At 41.5% G+C, this 20,030-nt stretch overlaps 1 protein-coding gene across 8 annotated transcripts in view; it reads left to right on the top strand.

Moving 5' to 3' along the window:
- SFMBT2 (Scm like with four mbt domains 2) overlaps positions 1-20,030 on the top strand; it is a 220,977-nt gene that overhangs the window by 10,015 nt on the left and 190,932 nt on the right. For 7 of the 8 annotated variants that reach the window (XM_045858039.1, XM_045858046.1, XM_045858038.1 and 4 more), the window contains exon 2: positions 15,622-15,767. In XM_045858039.1, coding sequence (XP_045713995.1) covers positions 15,671-15,767 — 97 coding nt within the window. In that variant the 5' untranslated portion in view covers positions 15,622-15,670. Of the gene's footprint in view, positions 1-14,155; positions 14,206-15,621; positions 15,768-20,030 lie in introns of all 8 variants that reach the window. The other variant, XM_045858045.1, reaches the window with a different exon arrangement.

Below are 20,030 nucleotides of genomic sequence, written 5' to 3'. Positions count from 1 at the left end.
TTTGTCAATGAACAAGCTGCAGATGTACAATCATTACTCCAGCTGTATGTTGAAGGCTGCAGGATGCACCCACTTTGCTCACTGGGGCTAAGGTTGATTTGCTGAGATTTCTGCTGGCATGCAACCTGACTGCAGTCCTTGAACACTGCAGTGCTCATCCTGCATGTTTTGTCCTGGTCCATCTTCTTTGCATTCACAGCCTTCATTTTTCACTTGGCCCAATGAAGAGGTTTTTAAAGTTCTAAGTATGTAAAAATATATGTTTGAGAGGCTTCTCTCCCAGGTTTTTAAATTTTTGTTTTTGTAGGTGATTTTTCAGGTACTTATTTGATGGCAGGTGAGATTCTGCAGGAATTGGTCTTTATTCATTTGTTTCCTTGGCAAGGAGCTTTCCTAGGTGAGCGGAGGGCAGGGAGGAGGCTTTAAGTCAGGCCCACAGTGTTTCGAGAAGCATTAGCATCCAGGTACTAATTAAATAGAAAAATAAAGGAGGCAGAATGCAGCTGGTGATGGTTAGTGAAGCTGACTTTTCTGAGATGTTTCGGGTCTCACAACTGGTGTAACCAATCCCTACCAAGTGCGCTACTCTGATTTTAGGTAAGGAGATGTCAATAGTTGAATGCCAACGTTTAAATAAAAGCTGATAGACGTGGAGCAACTTTAGTGTTTCTCTGCTTGCCTCTCCCCTGGTCCGTTCTCTATAGCACCATTCCTGAAAAACAGCCAGCTCTGGAATCAGACATCACAGTGGTGGTTCTCCAGCTGAAGTTCTGGGTTGTGGCAAGAGAAGGGCTCCAGGGGGAGTAACAGGATTCAGAGCCTGGAGTTTTGGCCCTTGCCATTCTTTGTCTTGAAAACTAACTTAAATATCCTTTCTTCCTCCCAGCTAGCTGTAAAGTACAGGATGCTGCCTTCCCCTTTTCCGCCTCTGCTGCTCTGAACTACAGTGGCTCTGTGTAGTTTATTTGATAAGTCTTTGAATGGCCAGGAAGACATTTTGGGCCTAACTCACCTCTTTCGTGAAAGCTGTTAGGATGCAGCTCAGACCATTCTAACGTTTTCTTTTTCAAGTCTCTTCCATGTGAGTGGATGCTATATTATTCTCCCCTGTAGTACACACTTAGTTTTAACAAAGAAGGTCAGTGAAAACCCAATTCCCAGCAATGTTTGCGTGGGAGGTGTGACTTCAGGAGGCTTGCAGAACAGCAGTCGCTGTGGTTTTCAGATGAGAACAGTGTTGCTTGTGGTGGTTAGAAGGCCAAGAGCAGATTCTGTAGGCAATAGCTATACTATAATATTGTATGAATGCTGGTTTTCTGCCACCCCCTGCTGGGTTGGTTACATGTCCTATGTTCTTCACTAACCAGAGTAAATTAGGGTGCTTAATTGACTTTGCATGATTGGTGGTTGGACTCCAACAGAGTAAACTTCTTTTATGCAGTTAAATGATATGATTTGTAAAATTTGATTTATGCCCAGTTTTATGGGTATATCTATGACTTAAACACCTGAAAGGATTTAGTTGGGTATTTGGGGATCTCATCCTTCTTTATTGTAAGTAAGTAGTTAATAAATACGTAAATAATTTGTAGATAAATAGTAAATACATACATGAACTTCCAAGATGGTACACAGCTTGCCTGCATTTACTTTTTTTTATGTTCACTTGAGACCATTTTTTCATTGCTTTTAGAGAGGGAAGAAAGTAGGGAGGGAGGAAGGGAGGGGGAGAGAGAGAGAGAGAGAGAGAAATAAACAGAGAATAGAGAAACATCAGCATGAGAGAGAAACACTGATTGGTTGCCTTCTCCAACTGGGGATCCAACCCGCAACCTGGGTACTTGCCCTGACAGGGAATTGAATCTGTGCCCTTTTGGTTTATGGCACAACTCTCCAACCAACCAAGCCACACCGAGCAGGGCGGGTTTTCTCTTTTGAGCACAGAACATGGAAAGCTCTTATTTTTTTCATGCCCATATTGAACAACTGATTTAGCTCCTCTACTTTCCAGTAACCCGTGCTGTTTGATTGGGAGGTTAGGGGTGACAGTTAAAACCATGAATTAGAAGACACAGAACATTTTTTGTGGGACAGTAGACTGCTGCCAGTGCTGGAATTTACTCTTTGACTGCCTATTACCCCCAACATATCATATTTCCCAGTACTGAGGTATGGACCTGATTGTAAAAAATTAGCATTTCTTATGCTGGGGCAGCAATTTGTGTCAGATTTCAATCTATTTAGAGTGAAAACCAATGAAGCCTGGCTGAAAAAATGGCTGGTAAATTGCTGTCCTAATCAAGGTAAATCAAGCTCGAGCATATGGGGGATGGCAAATTTCCATGAGCTTGCTGCCCCAAAGAATCAGTTCCTCTCCTTGGTGATGGAATCAGGCAGGGGCTGTCTCTTAAGACAGTCTTGAGTTGCCCAGTAAGAGTGGGGAGGAGATGGGCTTAGTCAGGCATTATTAGCAAGTAGAGTGATCGGGCTGACAGGGTGGATAGAAATAGAAGGAAGCTCTCCTTGATAAGAGCGCCTGGCACTTGACACTGCTTTTCATCTTTAAAGCCATTTACAAATATGATTTTTGCAGATACTCTTGTGATCCAAGGCTGCTGTTTGCATGTTGCATTTTAGGAAGATGGAAGAAGTGATTCGTCAGAGATCAGGTGTTGGGAAAAAATTTAGTTGTGCATCCTTCAGGATGCTCTGAGATTTTCCATTTTCAGTGGAATATTTTGAAAGGTTTTAGCTTAGATTAGATGTCCTGTGCTTATTTTGAAATTCCTGGAGTGTGAAATGAGGCAGTTTTCTCTGTGATTTAGACAAGCTAGATTTCCAGGGGCAGCTAGAGCATGTCTGGAATTTCATAAGCTTTTAGTTTTAGACCATCACATTTTATCTTCTGTTGGAGAATATTCCCTTTTCTGAGTCATGTTAAAAAACGACAACAACAACAAACAACATCAAACCTTTTCCTATGTTAGAATAGCAAGCTTGAAGTTGTGAGTATGTTATTAGTAAAATTGCTAGTTTTTTTGAGCTCCTTTAAGGGAAAGCAATTTGAAAGGTCTAGATAATTGGGTAACTTTAAAATAAATTCAGTATTTATTTTATCACTATTATATAAGGCTTACTAGAGTGTGCCCTTCTAAGTAGTAAACATTTGGTAATGTACATTTTAATAAAGGGAGATAAGAATAATTTCTAATGTTAAGGTAGCTTTGTTATTAGAGTATGAAGTTTTGTTATTAGAGTATGAAGTATTAGAGTATGAAGTTCCTTTTGTTTTTCTCCTGAGTTTGGATAATTTGTTTCAAACTCTGGGTACACAGTGAGAGCTTAATATTTATCATGCTTAGTAAAACAAAATTAAGGTGAAAACTTTGTGTATCAGCACTGGCATAAGGAAGGAAATAATTAACTGACTCACAACTGGACATTTGAAGTTGGAGCTGGATGTGTCTTGATTGCTTTGGATATGAGAGGGAGATCTGTCTTAGAGTCTACACTTGCCTAAACTCAGGGAAGAAATTGATTGTTTCTGCTTTGGATGCTCAATTCTAAACCAGTGATAGTAGGCAGATACCTCCTACCCTTCCATGTTGGAAGATGGGAAATTCTTTCCTGCGTAATTTGAGTAGCCTTAGAGCACAGACTTACAGACGCTCACACTGGGGCTTCCTCCAGGAGTGACCCAGCAGGTCTTCTGCTCACAGTGGTCTCCGCCATCAGCAGCCTCCCCCCTGTGCTCAGAGATGCCAGCCAGCAATTTAATCCCCCGCTCTCCCATGTGAGAAATCGGGGTGCTGAGGAAGGCTGCTAATATAAAAAGTAGAGAGTGAAGTTATGAAGAGGGAAAAATACCTTCTTTTATGAGGGAGGGAAAAAGTCTTAAAAAATGGTCAGCTGTCTCCAGGATATAATAGAAGGTTTCACATTCATGTAACAAGAACAGGATAGGACAGAAAGGGAATATTATGAGAATTACAAAGAGCTTTTTAAAAATAATTTTTAATTAAAAATATTTCATTTACATTTGACACTCAGTATATTAATTTCAGGTGTACAGCACAATGGTTAGACATTTAAATAATGTACTAAGTAATCTCCCTGATACTTCAAGTACCCACCTGGCACCATACATAGTTATTACACTATTATTGCAAATATTCCCAATGCTGTATTTACATGCCCATGACTGTTTTATAACTGCCAATTTGTACTTCTTACTCCCTTCAACTTTTTCACCCAGCCTCTGAACCCCACTCCCATCTGGCAACCATCAGTTTGTTCTCTGAATCTATGAGTCTGTTTCTGTTTTGTTTGTTCCTTTACGTTGTTCTTTAGATTGCACATATAAGTGAAATCATGTGCTATTTGTCTTTCTCTGTCTGACTGATTTTCCTTAGCATTATAGCCTCTAGGTCCATCCATGTTATAGCAAATGGTAAGATTTCATTCTTCTTTTATGACTGAGTATATTCCATTGTACGTATGTCCACATGTTCTTTATCCAGTCATCCGTTGATGGATACTTAAGTCATTTCTGTATCTTAGCTATCTTAAATAGTGCTGCTTTATATGTTGTTTGCTTTATATACTTAGGTGTGCTTATGTTGAGCGTGTAAATGTTTACAAGGGTTATATCCTATTGCTGGATTGATCTTTCATCATGGTGAAATATCCATTTTTGACTCTTGTTAGAGCATTTGTCTTAAAGTCTATTTTGCCTGATATAAGTATTGCTACCCCAGCTTATTTTTTGTTTCCATTTACATGAAATCTTTTTTTCTATGCCTTTACTTTCAGTCTATTTTTTGATCTGAAAACATATGTATGGGTCTTGTTTTCTTGCCCCTTTAGCCACTCTGTGTCTTTTGATTGGAGAATTTAATCCATTTACACTTAAAGCAATTACTGATAAGTATGTAGTTATTGCCATTTTATTCATATTTTTGTCCTTTTTTATTTTATTTAAAAAAGTCTCTTTAACATTTCTTATAATACTGGTTTAGTAGTGATGCATTCCTTTACCTTTTTCTTTTCTGGGAAGCTCTTTATCTCTCCTTCTATTCTAAATGATAGCCTTGCTGGGTAGAGTAATCTTGGTTACAACCAAGATTCCTTTTTCCATCACTTTGAGTATTTTGTGCCAATCCCTTCTGGCCTGCAAAGTTTCTGTTGAGAAATCAGCTGACACTTTACTGAGAGCTCCCTTGTTAGTAACTAACTCCTTTCCTCTTGCTGATTTTAAGATTCTCTCTTTGCCTTTAATCTTTGGCTTTTTAATTAATTGTGTGTCTTGGTGAGGGCCTCTTGCTTCAGATTCTTTGTGCTTCCTGGTTTTGTATGTCTTTCTTTCACCAGGTGAGCAAAGTTTTCTCTCACTATTTCTTTAATTAGGTTTTCAATACCTCACTCTGTCTCTTTTCCTTCTGGTACCCCTGTGATGCAAATGTTACACTTGGTGTTGTCCCGGATGCCCCTTAGACTATCCTCATGAAATTTTTTTTCCTTTTTGTTTTTTGTTACTTTGTCTTCCTGATCACAGACTTGATCCTCTGCTTCATCAAATCTGATATTGATGTCATCACATGTATTCTTCCTTCAATTATTATATTCTTATTTCTGACTGGTTCTTTTTTGTGACTTTATCTTTTTGTGTAAGTTTTCACTGATTTCATCTATTCTTACTTTAAGTTTATTGAGCATCCTTATCACCAGCGTCTTGAACTGTATATCTGGTAACTTGCTTCCTCCATTTTGTTTAGTTCTTTTTGTGGAGTTTTGTCCTGTTCTTTATTTGGGACAGGTTTGTCTCCTCATTTCGGCTGCCTCCCTGTGTTTGTTGCTGTATATTAGGTAGTTGTGCTGTGTATCCCAGTCTTGGCAGGGCAGCCTTGTGTGGCAGTGTTGGTGGCAAGACGGTACCAGGGGTTAGCCCAGTGGAGTCAGACTGGACCCTGCTTCAGCAACCTTGGTTCTTGACTTCTGACTAAGAAAGAATTCAGAGCCAAGACTCAAACTATAAGAGAAAGTTTATTTAGAAAGTCACAGAGGTAGAAGTGAACTGAGGAAGAAAAGGGCTCAGGAAAAAAAGTTACAGAAGCAAAAGAAGGGTCCTTAGAACTTAGGAAGAAAAGAGAGTCTAGGAAAACCTGCCTGGGGGAAAAAGGTGGGGAAAAGCAGGGGCATGCTCTGCAGAGAGAGCCGTTGGGTTCTCTGACCTAAGGACTTTTAAGGGTGGGGATTATAGGGGAGGTTCACAGGGGAGGATCTCAATAGAATGTATTTCAGCTTTCCAGCTGTATCCTTTCAGGGCTGTGGTCTCCACTGATTGGTTGGTGCCAGGGGTCATTAGTCAGTGCACCTGGTCCTGATGTCAGCCATGGCATCACTTGTCTGGTTCTGGGCCTGGAGCTGAGACACAACTGAGGCCTACATGTGTTTGATGTAATCAGAAACTTACTGTCCTGGGGCTTAATGTTTCAGGGCTATTTTCTGACCTCCTGGGGTCTCACCTGCATGACTAGCAACAAGCCAGGGGAGGAAAGGTTGGGGGTCTAAACCACTTGATCAGCGATGTTCTAGTGGGGGAAATGTTACCCTGGTGGTGAAGTCCTTGTTTTCCTGGTTTTGCCCATTGCTAGGTACCCAGAACTTTCTGCCCTGTTACCTTTTGTACCTGCCCTGTCATCCTTTCTCTGCTCATGTCTGTCTAAATACCTTCTACATCAAGCGTCCTGTGGGACCCATGGGTGCATTCTCCCTCATCACCCGAGCTGGGTGTCCCTGGGTTGTGTGTGCCCTCCTGTTGCAGTTGAGCCTTGATTGTTGCCGGCACGTTATTGGGTGGGATTGACCCTCAGCCTGATCGAGGTGAGGACCAGCCATGACCACATTAGACAGGTTGTTGCGTGGGGGCTGACCCCACTGGGTGGGATTTGCTTTAGCAGGGCTCTGTTGATGACCAAGTTCACCCTTTGGGTGTGTTGTTTGTGGAGCTAATTGGGTGGTGCTCTGTTGTGGTCTGAATTCAGCCACTGGGTATGTTGGTGTTAGAGTCTCTTGGTGGGTGTGGGGGGACTCTGGGGAAGACCTAGGTCAGCTGCTGCCTCTTTGTGTCCTGGGGCTTCCTGGGGGTAGGAGCTATAAAGTGGTCTGCAGTTGGTAGCTGCCTGTGCTAGGTTTGGAGGCACCTGGGAGAGGCTATGCTGCTAAGTGAGGCTGGTTTGCACTAGTGCCGGGCTTGGGGGTACAAGAGGTACTTAACAAGAGGTACAGGGCATGTCAAGACCAGATGTTGTTTGTTTGGTGTTTGTAGACCTTTTGGGAAAGTCTGTAGTGCAGGCAGAGGCTAGCTTCTCCTGTGGAATAGCTGCTGAAAGATCAGACTGGGGCATGAGTTGGGTGGGGCAGTGTCTCAGGGTGGGGTGAGCTGTGGTGGAGACTTGAGATGGAGGAGGGCTCAGCAAAGGAACAGTGGCACTGGCCTGGCACTTCTACCTACCAGCACTTCCTGGCTGTAGTGGGGGTGGGTTCAACGAAGGAACAATTTTGCAGTGTTATCTGGGACAGAGATGTCTCTCTAGCCTTCACTCTGAAGCCAGGCAATTCAGTTCCTGCCAGTTTGTGCCTGTCAGGAACACAAGCTGTTGACCCTTTTTAAGCGGTTGATCCTTCTCTGGAGCTTAGGGCAAGTGCTTGTCAGTGAATGAGTGTGTGTGTGTTGGCTCGTTAAGAAGTGCCTGTGACTCTAGAAGCCCTCATTCCCACCTGGACTGAGTCCCTGTGATTTTCACAGCCACCTGTTTTTTTTTGGAGGGGGGTGTGGGGGGACTCTTCTCAGCTCTGGTGCTCCAGGTTGGGGAGCCTGGTGTGGGGCTGGGACCTTTCGTTCTTCATGGGGGACCCCTCTGCCGCCGAGATACATCTCCCAGTTCGTAACCACCACAGGTGGGTGTGGGACCACCTCAGTTCTTATCTCTGTCTGTGCTACCTGTCTCTGTGTGGTGGCTTCTGTATTTCCTTCATTATAGGGCTGCTGTCAGCTAGATTTCAGGCAGTTCTCAGTGATGGCTGTTCTGTAGTTTAGTTGTAATTTTGATGTGATTGTGGGAGGAAGTGAGTACAGTGCTTACCTATTCTGCTTTTTGACTGTAGGTCCTTAGAAAGAGATTCTTGAAATTAAGTTGTAAAACTATAAAAGAGTTAGAAGAAGTTGAAGAAATATCCCAGGAGGTAGATTTAAAAAAATAATTGGAAGAAAGTAAAAGGGAATATTAAGGAAATTAAGGAGATCTAGCATTTGAGTGACTATTAGAATAAAACAACAGAGAAAACAGAGATGAGGAAATTAGCAATAATTCAAGAAAATATCCCAGCCCTGGCTGGTAGCTCAGTTGGTTAGAGCATCCTCCCACTACGCCAAGGTTGTGAGTTTGACCCCTGGTCAGGGCACGTATACGAATCAACCAATGAATGCATAAATAAGTGGAAGAACAAATCAGTGTTTCTCTCTCTCCACTCCTCTCTCTCTGAAAATGAATAAATTAAAAAGAAGAAGAAGAAAATACCCTAGAACTAAGAACAGTTTTCAATATTGAAAGAATTTTAATCTTGAAAGAAGTCATTCAGGGCCCTGAAGCCACGAGCAGACTGCCACGAGACAAAGCACGGTGCATTTCAGAATATCCAAACACCCGGTAATCACTGATGGCATCAGACCTCTCAACAATGGAAGCCAGAAGACAGTGGGAAACCGTCAGCATTCTGAGAGAGGATGTTTTTCCAACTTAGAATATTTTTTTAACCTTCCTAAACTGTTGGTTAAAATGTGAGAGTAGGTTACAGACATTTTCCACCTCAGGCTCCTCTCAGGAGCCTGTTGGAGAACATGCTCCATCAAAAGGAGGAAGAAAACAAGATCTCAGCAGGCCAGGGACACGAAGACTGTTGAATGAATGCTGCTGAACACAAAACTGTTTCTAGAAAAACCAGCCTTCCTCTCTCCACACTTAAAGGACTTTGCAGAAGTACTGTGTTTTCTAGTACACCTGCGATAGCTATCTTTTGATGAAGAATGAATTTTATCTTTCTAAGCAAGCCACACAAAAATCTCTTTGGCATAAAGCAATTGCTGTCAGAGTGCAGTCCGGAGATCGGCAGCATGAACATCACCTGGGAACTTGTTACAAATACAGATGACTAGGTACCACCCTGGATCTACTGAGTCAGAGACTCCAGGGTGGAGCCCAGCAGGCTGAATTTTGACAAGTCCTGCAGATGGTAATTCTGCTATACCTTAAAGGGCGGGAACTGCCAGAATAGTTGATGACATTATAGGCAATGGTGACCCCACTTTAAGTGTTGGGCTCAGTCTAGACTTCCCACAGGAAAGGGGACCTCTTTCATTTCCCCATGGGCCTCATTCTCCAGGGATACACACCTTGGTCTCCTTTAATGTGCACTGTGATTTTTTGAAACAGACCAAAGACAGCATTTGACATTATCAATAGTCTTTTGATAAAACTTAGAGCAAAAGAGAGTCTTTTGGATAAAAACTGAGTTGAGCAGTAACAATCTAAGCATTATAATTACATGCTTATTGAAAAGGAGCACAGTCCTTCTAGCATGTATTTGTGGAGATTTGGGATTGAGTGTGTATCAGGAGCCCCAGTTGAGTGGTATAAACAAGATAGAACAAGCTAATTTCTCTCTTATGTGTTGTAGTCTGGAGCTGACGGTAGAACCAAGCTCCCTTCTCATTTGTTTCAGTATTTGTGGGGCTTACGTGATCCCTGGTGGCTCTGGGGGTAAATGCAAGGCATGCCCCTTCCACTACAGGCTGCAACCTTGTGGTTGAACACATTCATTCCGCAAACTTCCCACTGTACAGAACACAGTGGTGCAGCCACATCTAACTTACAAGGACAGCCAAGCAGTGTTCATTTTGGTTAACCAGTCACTCCTTGTTGTAGACAAGTGGGAAACTGGATGTTGGGTTTGGGAGAGGGATATTTGTCAGTTTCTGATGCACAGTAATTTCTGCCTGCTTTCACTTTCAGATACATTCCGCCCACAGCAGAATGCCTTGTGAGGGTCCTTGTCATAACAGACTGGGTTCCCAAGCCAGGCAAAATCACCGTCATCCCTGTATAGACCTGCCTTAAGTGACTGCAAGATTAATGATTGCTGAACTGAGTCAGGGATATATGAACAGTAGTCCTAGTTTCCATTTCACCTTCTTCTCAAAATTAAGGTTTGGTGCCCTGAAACATAGTCTTGTACATGTGAGAATTTAATATACGATAAAGACAGGATGGAACCCCGATGGAGTAGGACTGGATTATTAACTGTGTGTGTGCTCGGGGTGGGGGTGATCAGTTCACAGTTGCATAAGTTCCCTCTGTGTTAAATGTAAAACTTGAAACCTGTCCTTGGCTGGGGGAGGACATTTTAGGAATATATTTTTTTAGAGGAAATAAAGGGAACTGATAGATTGGACTAAGTTAAAAAAAAACAACAACTAGCATTCTGTTTATTAAAAGGAACCAGTGAAGTGCAAATTTGGGAAAATACCTTTCAATAGTTTTGAAAGGTAAAATATGAAGAGCTCTTTAAAAATTGTACAGAATACCAGCAGAGGTTAAAATGTGGGAAGGATGTGAACAGAGGTAGTGTTTTCACATGAAGACTCTGTTTGCAGTAGCAGGATACTGTTGTTTTGAATATCAAGTTGAAAAAGTTGACAGAACATTATGCATGGCCGAGGAGGAGACTGGGTGCAGATGGATTGTATCATCCACTGCTGGTCACTTAGTAAGTGAGGACAGCAGGCTGGACAGCATTTTCGTACTATGTATATCATGAGGCTTAAACTCCTACATTTGGCCCCTTACCTCTAACTTCTGGGATTCTATACAAAAGAAACATCCCTGATGTAATAGAATTTATGGCTGAGGATGATCACTACAGCACTATTTATGATAGTGAAAGAAAAGAAAACTTAATGGTCAGCAGTAATGGAATGGTAAATAAATCACCTTATTCATATTATAATAAAAATCACCCAACCATTTCAAGTCATGTTTTCAAAGGATTTTAATGATGTGGGGAAATGCTTTCCATGTAATGTTAAATGAAAAATGAATTAAAATTCTAAATTCTATATGAACTCAAAAAACTCTACAGAGAAGCAGAGAAGCTATTAGGAGGAGTTACTATAAACATAGAAGTGGCTTTCCCTGGATGTCAGAATTACGAGTGATTTATATTTGTTCCTGTATACTTTTATTCCTTAAGAGTTCTACAGAAAGTGTATATACCTTTTATGGAACGGAAAAAGGTGAACATTGTTGAAAAAGTAAAAGTGTGACGTGTCATTTGTCAAAATAAATTTTACAGCCATCTGGGACAATGCCTTGTCACTTGTCCTCATGCTGAATAATGTGAGGCTTAACTTTGCCACTCATTCAGGTGGCTTTCTGTTTGTTTTTTATATTGTTACCTTTGAGTTCTCTTTAAAATGATTGATTTGGTTCACTTAAATCGATGTCTTATTTTACAGTCCCTGGTTACAGTTGCCTCTCCAGTTAGAGGCAAAGAAAGAGAGTTGAATTACTGAGGAGTCATAAAAATTTTAGCAAACTTCCCCCCCTTTAGTAGTGTCAGATAAGCCATTGTTACTTGACATTAATAACAATCATGGAGTCTTTTTTCCCCTTTACAGAAACATACTTCAACTAATTATGTTTGAGGTGGAATGATTTTCTTGACTTTATTGTTGAATGAAAAAAGAAAATTATCTTAATATGATGCACATAATTTAGCTTCTGAGATTGCTTCTTTGAAATTGTATTGATACAAAAAGGCAGCATGTTCAATACAAACCTACTGCTTTAGGAAGTTTGCTGTGAAAGATTTGTGGAGTATTATTGGGAAACCATGAAGTTTTTTAGGTTTAAAAATTCCTATATTCTTTTTAACTAGTTTGCTATTATTAAATTACAACTTTTAAGAGAGCCGAGAATTGATGGTTGTTTAGGACATGCTCCAAATTTAGATACAGTAAACTCTGGCTTACCTGTGCAGTGGTCCAGCTGTGCTGTCCAATAGGCGACCACTATCCATATGGGCCTTCTAAATTTAAATTAACTAAAATTAAAACTGAGATCCCCATTCACACAATCTACATTCCAAGGGCTCAGTAGCCATGAGTGGCTACCTAATTGGACTGTGCAGGTATAGAAAGTTCTATTGGATCTTGCTGGCCTAGAGATAATTCAAAAGAGATGATAAGCCCCCAATAATTTTTTATTTGTTTTAGAATTATCTAATGAGTGTTCTTTGTCACACATTTCCTTCTTAACAAGGCCTTGTCTAGCCTATGCTAAAAGAGTTTTCTTTGAATACTCCTCAAATGATAGGAAGCAGGTGCTTATTTTATTTAGTTCAGATAAACAGATAATCTGAATGCAGAAAATATGCAAGTAATACTAAAAAGCCTTGGCAGATTCATAGAACTTTAGATTTGAAAAGGACCATTGATTGCATATAATTAAACCTTCTTATTGAACTAATGAGAAGTTTGAGGAACAGAGGTTTTAAGTAGTTTGCCTAAGTCACACAGCTAGCGGCCTTGTTACTCCTTATTCTCTAAGCTCACTGTTCTTGTCACTGGGCCAAGACCACTTTTTAAAGAGGGTCTAGTACTATAATTCTGTTGTTCAACAACTTTAGAGACAAGAGGAGCCAGTTATAATGAATTAACTTTACACAAGGCCACAAAGTGTATTGTATAAAACAGGAAATGACCCTTTAAAAACCCAGTCTTCTGAGCCTTGTTTTCATGTCTTTGGGAAAGATATGCAGCTTTCATGAACAGACACTTTTACCTTCAGTATTGAAATTACATGTACTTTTAAGAATCAAAAGGAAATTTGCTTCCTTTTAAAAATAGCCTTTTCTGGGGGGTGGCTTAGGGTAGGCACTGTAGTTAGGAAAAGGTTTTGCTTTTTAAAATCCTGTTTTTATTTGCAAAGCTTATGGGTCACTTGTAATCAGTAAGATTTACTTCCCCGCAATTCCAGTGAAAGCAAATTTCTGTGAAATGGATTGTCATTCTTATATTTAATATACTTTCTCCCAGAATTATTTATTTCTGTAGTCACTGCATGGGTTCTGTTAGTTGAGAGCTAGCTATGGTGAGTGAAGTAATTTATTCTAGGAACTGACCACCTGCTTTGAAAAGATTGCATTTTGTTAATATTGGGAGACTGTTGGGCTGTTCCCACTGTGTTCTATGGATTGTACCTTCCAAATACATAACGACCTGTTTCCTTCTTTCCTCTTCTACTGTTTAAATCGAGACCTTCCCTGCATGTCGTTTTTAGTCTCTGTTTCCATTTGGTCTCGCTCCTATCTGTCACCTCTCTGGCATGCAGTTACTAGAGTGATTTTTCTGAAACAAATCTGATCATTTCACTTCATGGAATGAAAGCCTGCAGAGTGAAATTTGGGTCAGGTCCTTGTTTTGGCAAACTTTGCTCATCTGGGTTCTGCGTACCTCCCTGTTTGCATCCTCAAGTCTTTGTTCAAATATCACTTTCTCAGGCCTTACCTGGCCACCATCTAAATGGCCATGGCCCTTTGCCTTGTTTATCTGCATCTTCTCTCCATCTTTAGTTTTTCCTGCAGCACTTACTGTCTTCTAATGTATTATATAGTTTACCAACTCTCATGAGTGCTTTCCCCAGTTAGGATACACTCTCTCTTAGGGCAGTCTGTGTATTTTGTTTGTGCCAAGTATTTCACCTTTGATCCATTTTCTTCACTGGCCTGTCCTTCTCCCCTTCAAGTTCTCTGTAATTCCTGGGTTCCCCTGAGGAGAGCAGTGCAAGGCAGAGTTCTCCAGAGTGTGCTGCCTCCTTCCTCTTTCTTCGCCCAGGCCATCTTGTGTCCCCTGGGGTCAGCAGGTGTTGTTTCCCTGCTTCAGTGACAGAGTAATCCATAGACTCGCAGTCACGCCTCTTGTTGTGGGGTGGGTTTTACCGTTACGCTGTCCCCTGAGTAGCCTCTCAGTGGACGCTTGTTGGTTGTTGGGTGTGTGGTTGGATGGCCACTTGCTCATCATGAGGTGGTTTTCCTGCAGATTACATCCGCCGTTGCTCCTGAGGTACCAGTGGCAGTCGCAATAAAGTGGTGAGTGCTGCTGTCCTCTGTGAAGTCCTGGCACGGGTCACGAGCTTTGCCACTGCCCTGGCGGCCTCTCCTGCTCCTGTGTGTAGCCCCATGTGGAAGATATCTCCAAGAGCAAAGCTTTCCACAGATTCGTGTGTCTGCATTGCAATCGGAATGGTGAAGAAATGCACTTAGGGGTATGCAGTTCTGCCCCTTGTCATGGGGGCACTTTGGCAGACTGATGTCCACGTGGTAAAATTAGCCAGCCTCAACATTCCGACACCGGGTGTGCGAGTATCATCCATTTTAAATAATTTTAGAACCCGTTTGTCCATTAAATGGGTTCCTGCATTTGTTGTTATTTCCATCAAAGATTTTAGAAACTAAGCTTATCAAGTAGTTCACTAGTGATAGGAGACAACTTTGAATTATTTAAAAAAAACACCTGGTTTCTATTTAGGCTTGAATCATTCCCTTAATTTTGACAAAACCTCAAAATATTTTTCAGGGGAGTAATCTGAAGCACACCAAAATGAGGTGTGTGTGTGTGTGTGTGTGTGTGTGTGTGTGTGTTAAGAAGGGCACGCTATTCTTAAAAGATACTTGACCAGTATATAAGTGACAAAATATTCCATTTATGTAAATACTGATGTACTGTTCTTTTCCTTCATATATCTTTGTCCTTTTCCTGATTTTAACTTTTATCTACATGTGAAATAAAAGCGAACATTGAATGAATGAAAGATTAAAACACCCCACATATGACTGTGTCCACCCTCCAACGCTGTAAATGGCTGACCCTCAGTAATGACTGCGCCTGGGTGTCTTATGGGACGTGACATGCTGAACTAGATTATAGGGTTCTGTGAACACTGAGCATAATTTTGCTTGTCTTACCACTAGTCATGTCAGAAAGCAAGTGTGGAATAGTCATGCTATTATAGCAAAAGTCTGATTGGTTACAAAGCCTCATGTTTGCAAATGTTGGTACCTTACCTGGTTTCGCTAACCATTGCCCGGGAGACACCGTACATCTTACCTGTGTGAGGGGATGCTGAGGCTGAGGCATGCTTGGTGCCTCGTGGCATGGAGCGAGAGAGGAGGAAACAGTTGGGGGAGGGTGGAGTGTCTTGCCAACATTACCAGGGACGTTTAGGTATTGAAACATAGATTTTATTTCTTGATGAAAAATGTGTCCATTTTAGTGTTGATCATAACTTGTAGAAAATTGATGGCTTTGCTCAGCTGTGACCTTTGTTGTTGACCTTATATATATATGTACACCTTAGTCTTGATTCTTGGTGTTTTCTGTTGTTATTACATTGCATCCTGCACATTCTAAATGAAATAGTAGCAGCCTGGATAGGATGCTGTTATTTTTGGAGAGTTTGAGATTAGAGTAAGTCTGATTCTTTTTTCTTTGTTGGTTGCCCTTAGGTAATTGTTCCTGCAGGATGAATTAAGGGAAGACCCTTGTTCTTTAGGAATGGAGAGTTTGTCCGTCACCAACATGCCAGACCCCTCATCGTCTCCCTTGGAGAAGCACCCGAGCTCAGCGAACGGCAATGCAGATCTCGATTCAGGTACCATTTTGCTTTCTAGATCCATCTGATCCTTTGATGTGTTGACCAATATCTTTCTGAAAATGTTCAGGAAGCAGTAGAGCATCGTTTCTAGATCTCAAATGATGCCTATCCCTAGGATTTGCTATCATATTTATAAGCATATAGCAACTTGAAATTTGGGCAGAATTTGGTTCCAAATTAATATTCCCTATATACTAGACAGAGCGGGCTAGGTGATAGGTGACAAATCACTTCAAAATCTCAGTGGCTTACCACATACATGTTTATAGTTATTCACACTGCGCAGTTCAGACAGAGTCCGTGGGCACTCCTTCCACTGCGTCCCTCCCCCGCACCACGCCGCGCCTCAGCGGCTGCCTCAGGCTCGCCGTTGTACGGGAAGGAGAGCTGCAGGGTCTTGAATCAGCAAATAAATGGTCTTGTTCAGAAGAGACAGGTACCGTTCTTGCTTAGAACCTCTTTAAACATTTTTTTTAAACTACAGTTTACATTCAATATTATTTTGTATTAGTTTAGGTGTATAACACAGAGAATGGACGTATACTTTACGAAGCGTTCCCCCTCAATATTTTTAAATACCCAGCTGGCACCTTACATAGTTGAATATTTTTGACTATATTTCCTATGCTGCACCTTATATTCCCGTGACTATTCTGTAACTACCAATTTGTAGTTCTTAATTCCTTCACCTTTCACCCAGTACCACTCTCATGCCGCACTCCCTGCCCCGACGCTCGGAACTTCTTGACCTGAGCAAGTCTAGGGAGGCACGGAAACTGAATTCTCTGGTGTGTGCCCAGAAAGCAAGGATGGCAAAACATGCCCAAGCACTAGATGCCACGTTCTGAGACTCTCTCTGAAACCTTCAGCACGACTTTCAGAAAGCTGCATAATGTGAAAGAAATTTAGGTCATGTGAATTTGTGGCAAAGTCCTCCACCTTTAAGAAATCACAAAACAAACAAAATCAAACCAGTCTTTGAATTTTGATATTTAAACAATGAATCTGTAAATGCATCTTTTTCTAAATACTTGCACAAGAAAGAGTTTATTTTAAAAAGTTTTTTTGAAGGATTGCACTATTGCCTAGGAGCAGATTAGATGAGGACAGTTTAACTTGCAGAAACATAAACATTGCTGTGGTGAAGATTTGACAGTTGTCTGAAGGAGGCGTGGGGTTCGTTTTCACATTTTGGTGAGACTAGTTAGTGACGGAATTACAGATTGCTTGATGTCATTGAATTTACTAGATTATGTTTCTTACATTATATCTTTACCTGAAAAAAATGTGGAAACCCCTGAAATAATTGCCTGAAATATGTTAGTATCTCTTTCAAAATCAGCTCATTCTCCCCTGTCAGCTATTTTTCTATATAAAGTAAGAGTGAGAAAAGTTCTAAAAGCTGAGTTGACTCTTTTGTTCTCCCAGGAGAAATATGGAAACTCTGTTTCTGAGAGAGCATACTCCCATAGACTGAAAGTTCAGTCTAGTTATTCTACTTTTATTTAAGTACAAATATGCCTTTAAAAAGTCTTTGTTTTGTTTGCTGAATGAGGTCATGTTTTCACTTTGGAGTCCCTGATTTTCACCATATTTTTGTCCTACACACATCTGATGTCTGTGACTGCATTATTTTCCGTGGTATGTTTTCAAAACTGTGTAAACGGCAGCCGTGTTGTTGACTTTTTATTTTCAGGCAGCTGCAGTGTATCTCTTCAGCTGAAGCAGATTCTGAAACTTATTTGTGCTGCGTGTCCTTGTGGTTGGCCCCAGGAATGGGGAGGTGTGAGTGCAGCATCCTGCCCCTGGCTGGGCTGCTCCCTGCCCAGTGCCTACGGGCATGCTCACCTCTTGGTTAGTTCTTGCTCTTGTGTGGTGGGAGCCATGGATCATCTGAGAGGTGAAGGTCTTTAATAGAACTAACAGTTCTAAATAGCTCTAAAGTATCTTATCATTTTTCAGATATTGGTCCTGACATTTTTTTTCCTATATGGCTAATCTGTTCTTTCTCCTTGGAATTTCCATTTATACTTGTGTGGTGAGGAGACTTTTAGATGGTGCCACAAAGACAGACTTTTCTAAAGAGGAAACGAATTTAAAGTAGGATCTAAACACTTGTAGAGGGCAGAGGCTGACTTCTAGTAACTCAGATCTAGTTTTGAACATTTAGACTGTTAAGAACATACCCAAGTAGGAGTTGTCAAGTAGTTTGTTTTCCCAAGTAGTTCCCATTTCACCTGTTAATACACAAAATATCTTGTCTGCCGTCAGTTGTGTGGCTTTTTGGTTCTGGGACCGGCTGTGACGTGCTTAAGGGTGGATAGTGTCCTAGACCTTTTCCTGGAAGCGTTCAGACGAGATGTCCATGTCAGATAAGCAGAAGGCAAACTGAGCTTTCGTCACCTAGGAGTACACTGAGTCTCAAATGAGGGCCAGTAGGTACATGACCTGTGTTCACAGCAGGCACTCTTAAGTACTTTATGGGCTGCGTTGTTTACTTCTTCCGCAACCCAGTGAAACAGCAGGTGAAATTAGACAAGAAGGTGGAGTCACTTGGCTCTTGTATGCAAGCCAGGGTTTCATCTTGGGCATCCGGAGGGCTTGGGACCTTGTGCTGGGAGACACGCGCACACACACCACACACACCCCACACACCCGACACCCACTCACTCTGTGAGATACAGGGCCAGTCAGATTCTTTCTGGTCCTCCCCTCCACTTGTCTCCCATCCCCTCTGCCCGTGTGTTGTAAGACACATGACTCCATCTCCCTGACAACTGACCATACGTAAGTGCCTACAGCTCTTCTTGGATCAAATCATGGGGCCAGAGGATGGATATCCAACCTGGTTGCTTCCCGTGTTTTGGTTTCTGTGTCTTTGCTTCCTCCGTTCCTGCGTTCAGCTGTTGCGATCCTGGCACTGATAATCTGTCCCTCTGAAACGAAGGCTTCCACTTAAAACAAGGACTCTCAGTCTCATGAACAGTTTTTTCATGTTTAGTTTTGCCTCTCTCCCTAAGGAGAGCTCAAGTAGTTGGGGTTAACAACTGACACTGAGTCCCAGGGATGAAATAGGCATGATGTGAAATGACTGCTCCTCCCGGGGCGCCACTGGGATGAGCAGGGACAGAGGGACTGAAGGCCTTTCCCACAGATGAAATGGGAGCACATAGAAGGACATGGATCGGAGCTGGATTTCTGCAACTCTGGGCTTCCCCCGTTGCCCTGATACAAGCAAGCAAAATGTTATGCTGACACAGTGGTGGATAGATTCCTGGGCATAATTTTTCCAGGATGACTGAATGTAATTTCCTGATGAAGTCTGTAGGTGAAGTATTGTTGCATATTTACAGTGGGCAATCCTGAGTAAAAAGAATTATTCTGGAAATGTGGGCTTGGTATTTTTGGTGGGGCAGTATTAGGATATATCAACTGGAGTGCCATGGACTTTTGTGTTCAGGAAGGAAATGAATCAGCATTCTTCTTAGAGAAGTTGGGATCTCTGACTGTTCATGCTGGGAAGGAACTAGTTTTATGTAACTCCGTTCTATTCCCTTTCTAAAAAGTCCCCTCCTTTAGGTAGTCCTTGCCTGCCCTAGCTAGGAGATTGGGTCATTTTCTTTCTTTCTGGAAAGACTCTGGAAGTCTGGGTAGCTGCGATAGCCGTGAGGACCTCTGTGCTCTGCTGACTGCCCCTCCTCCCTGATGTGGTCCTGAAGCCATGAACTCCGACCAGGGGTCCGACTTGGCCAGTCCTGTCTGACTTTCATTCCAATGGGGTGTCCGTTTAACATATGTGCAGTGCAACTTTTTTCTACACCTTATGATAGTATGAATGGACTGTCAGCAGTGAAAATAACAAATATTTATATTTTTCCTTTCTCTTTCCACATTAGAAAAATATCTAGCACATCGGTAGTGGCTCTGTAAGATTTTGTTCATTTCAAACCTGCCGATTCTCCATGTTTTTATAATTGGGTAGTGATTCTGGGCTTTATATTCAACTTTGCAAAGTTAGCCTTATTTCATGTTGTGAAAGTGTACAACCCAAGATTTTACGACTTAAAAAAAGGTGTATGAATCATTTGTTCGTTATGTTTTTCACTATTAAGTAGCTTGCACTTCAGCTTTTGTGAGGTATTCTTTTTCTACTTGCTATGAAATATTCTGGTCACATAAATAGCTTTTTGTTTTCTAAAAGTAGAATGCCACTAATGAACAAGCCTGTTTTCTTTTAAATTGTGAAATTTTCTAGTAGCT

Source organism: Phyllostomus hastatus, unplaced genomic scaffold (assembly GCF_019186645.2).
Source record: "Phyllostomus hastatus isolate PE091 unplaced genomic scaffold, TTU_PhHast_1.1 phas_scaffold_1674, whole genome shotgun sequence".
NCBI classification, from domain to species: domain Eukaryota; kingdom Metazoa; phylum Chordata; class Mammalia; order Chiroptera; family Phyllostomidae; genus Phyllostomus; species Phyllostomus hastatus.
The sequence above is the reverse complement of the archived record's forward strand: the minus strand, read 5'-3'. Positions and strand labels throughout refer to the sequence as shown.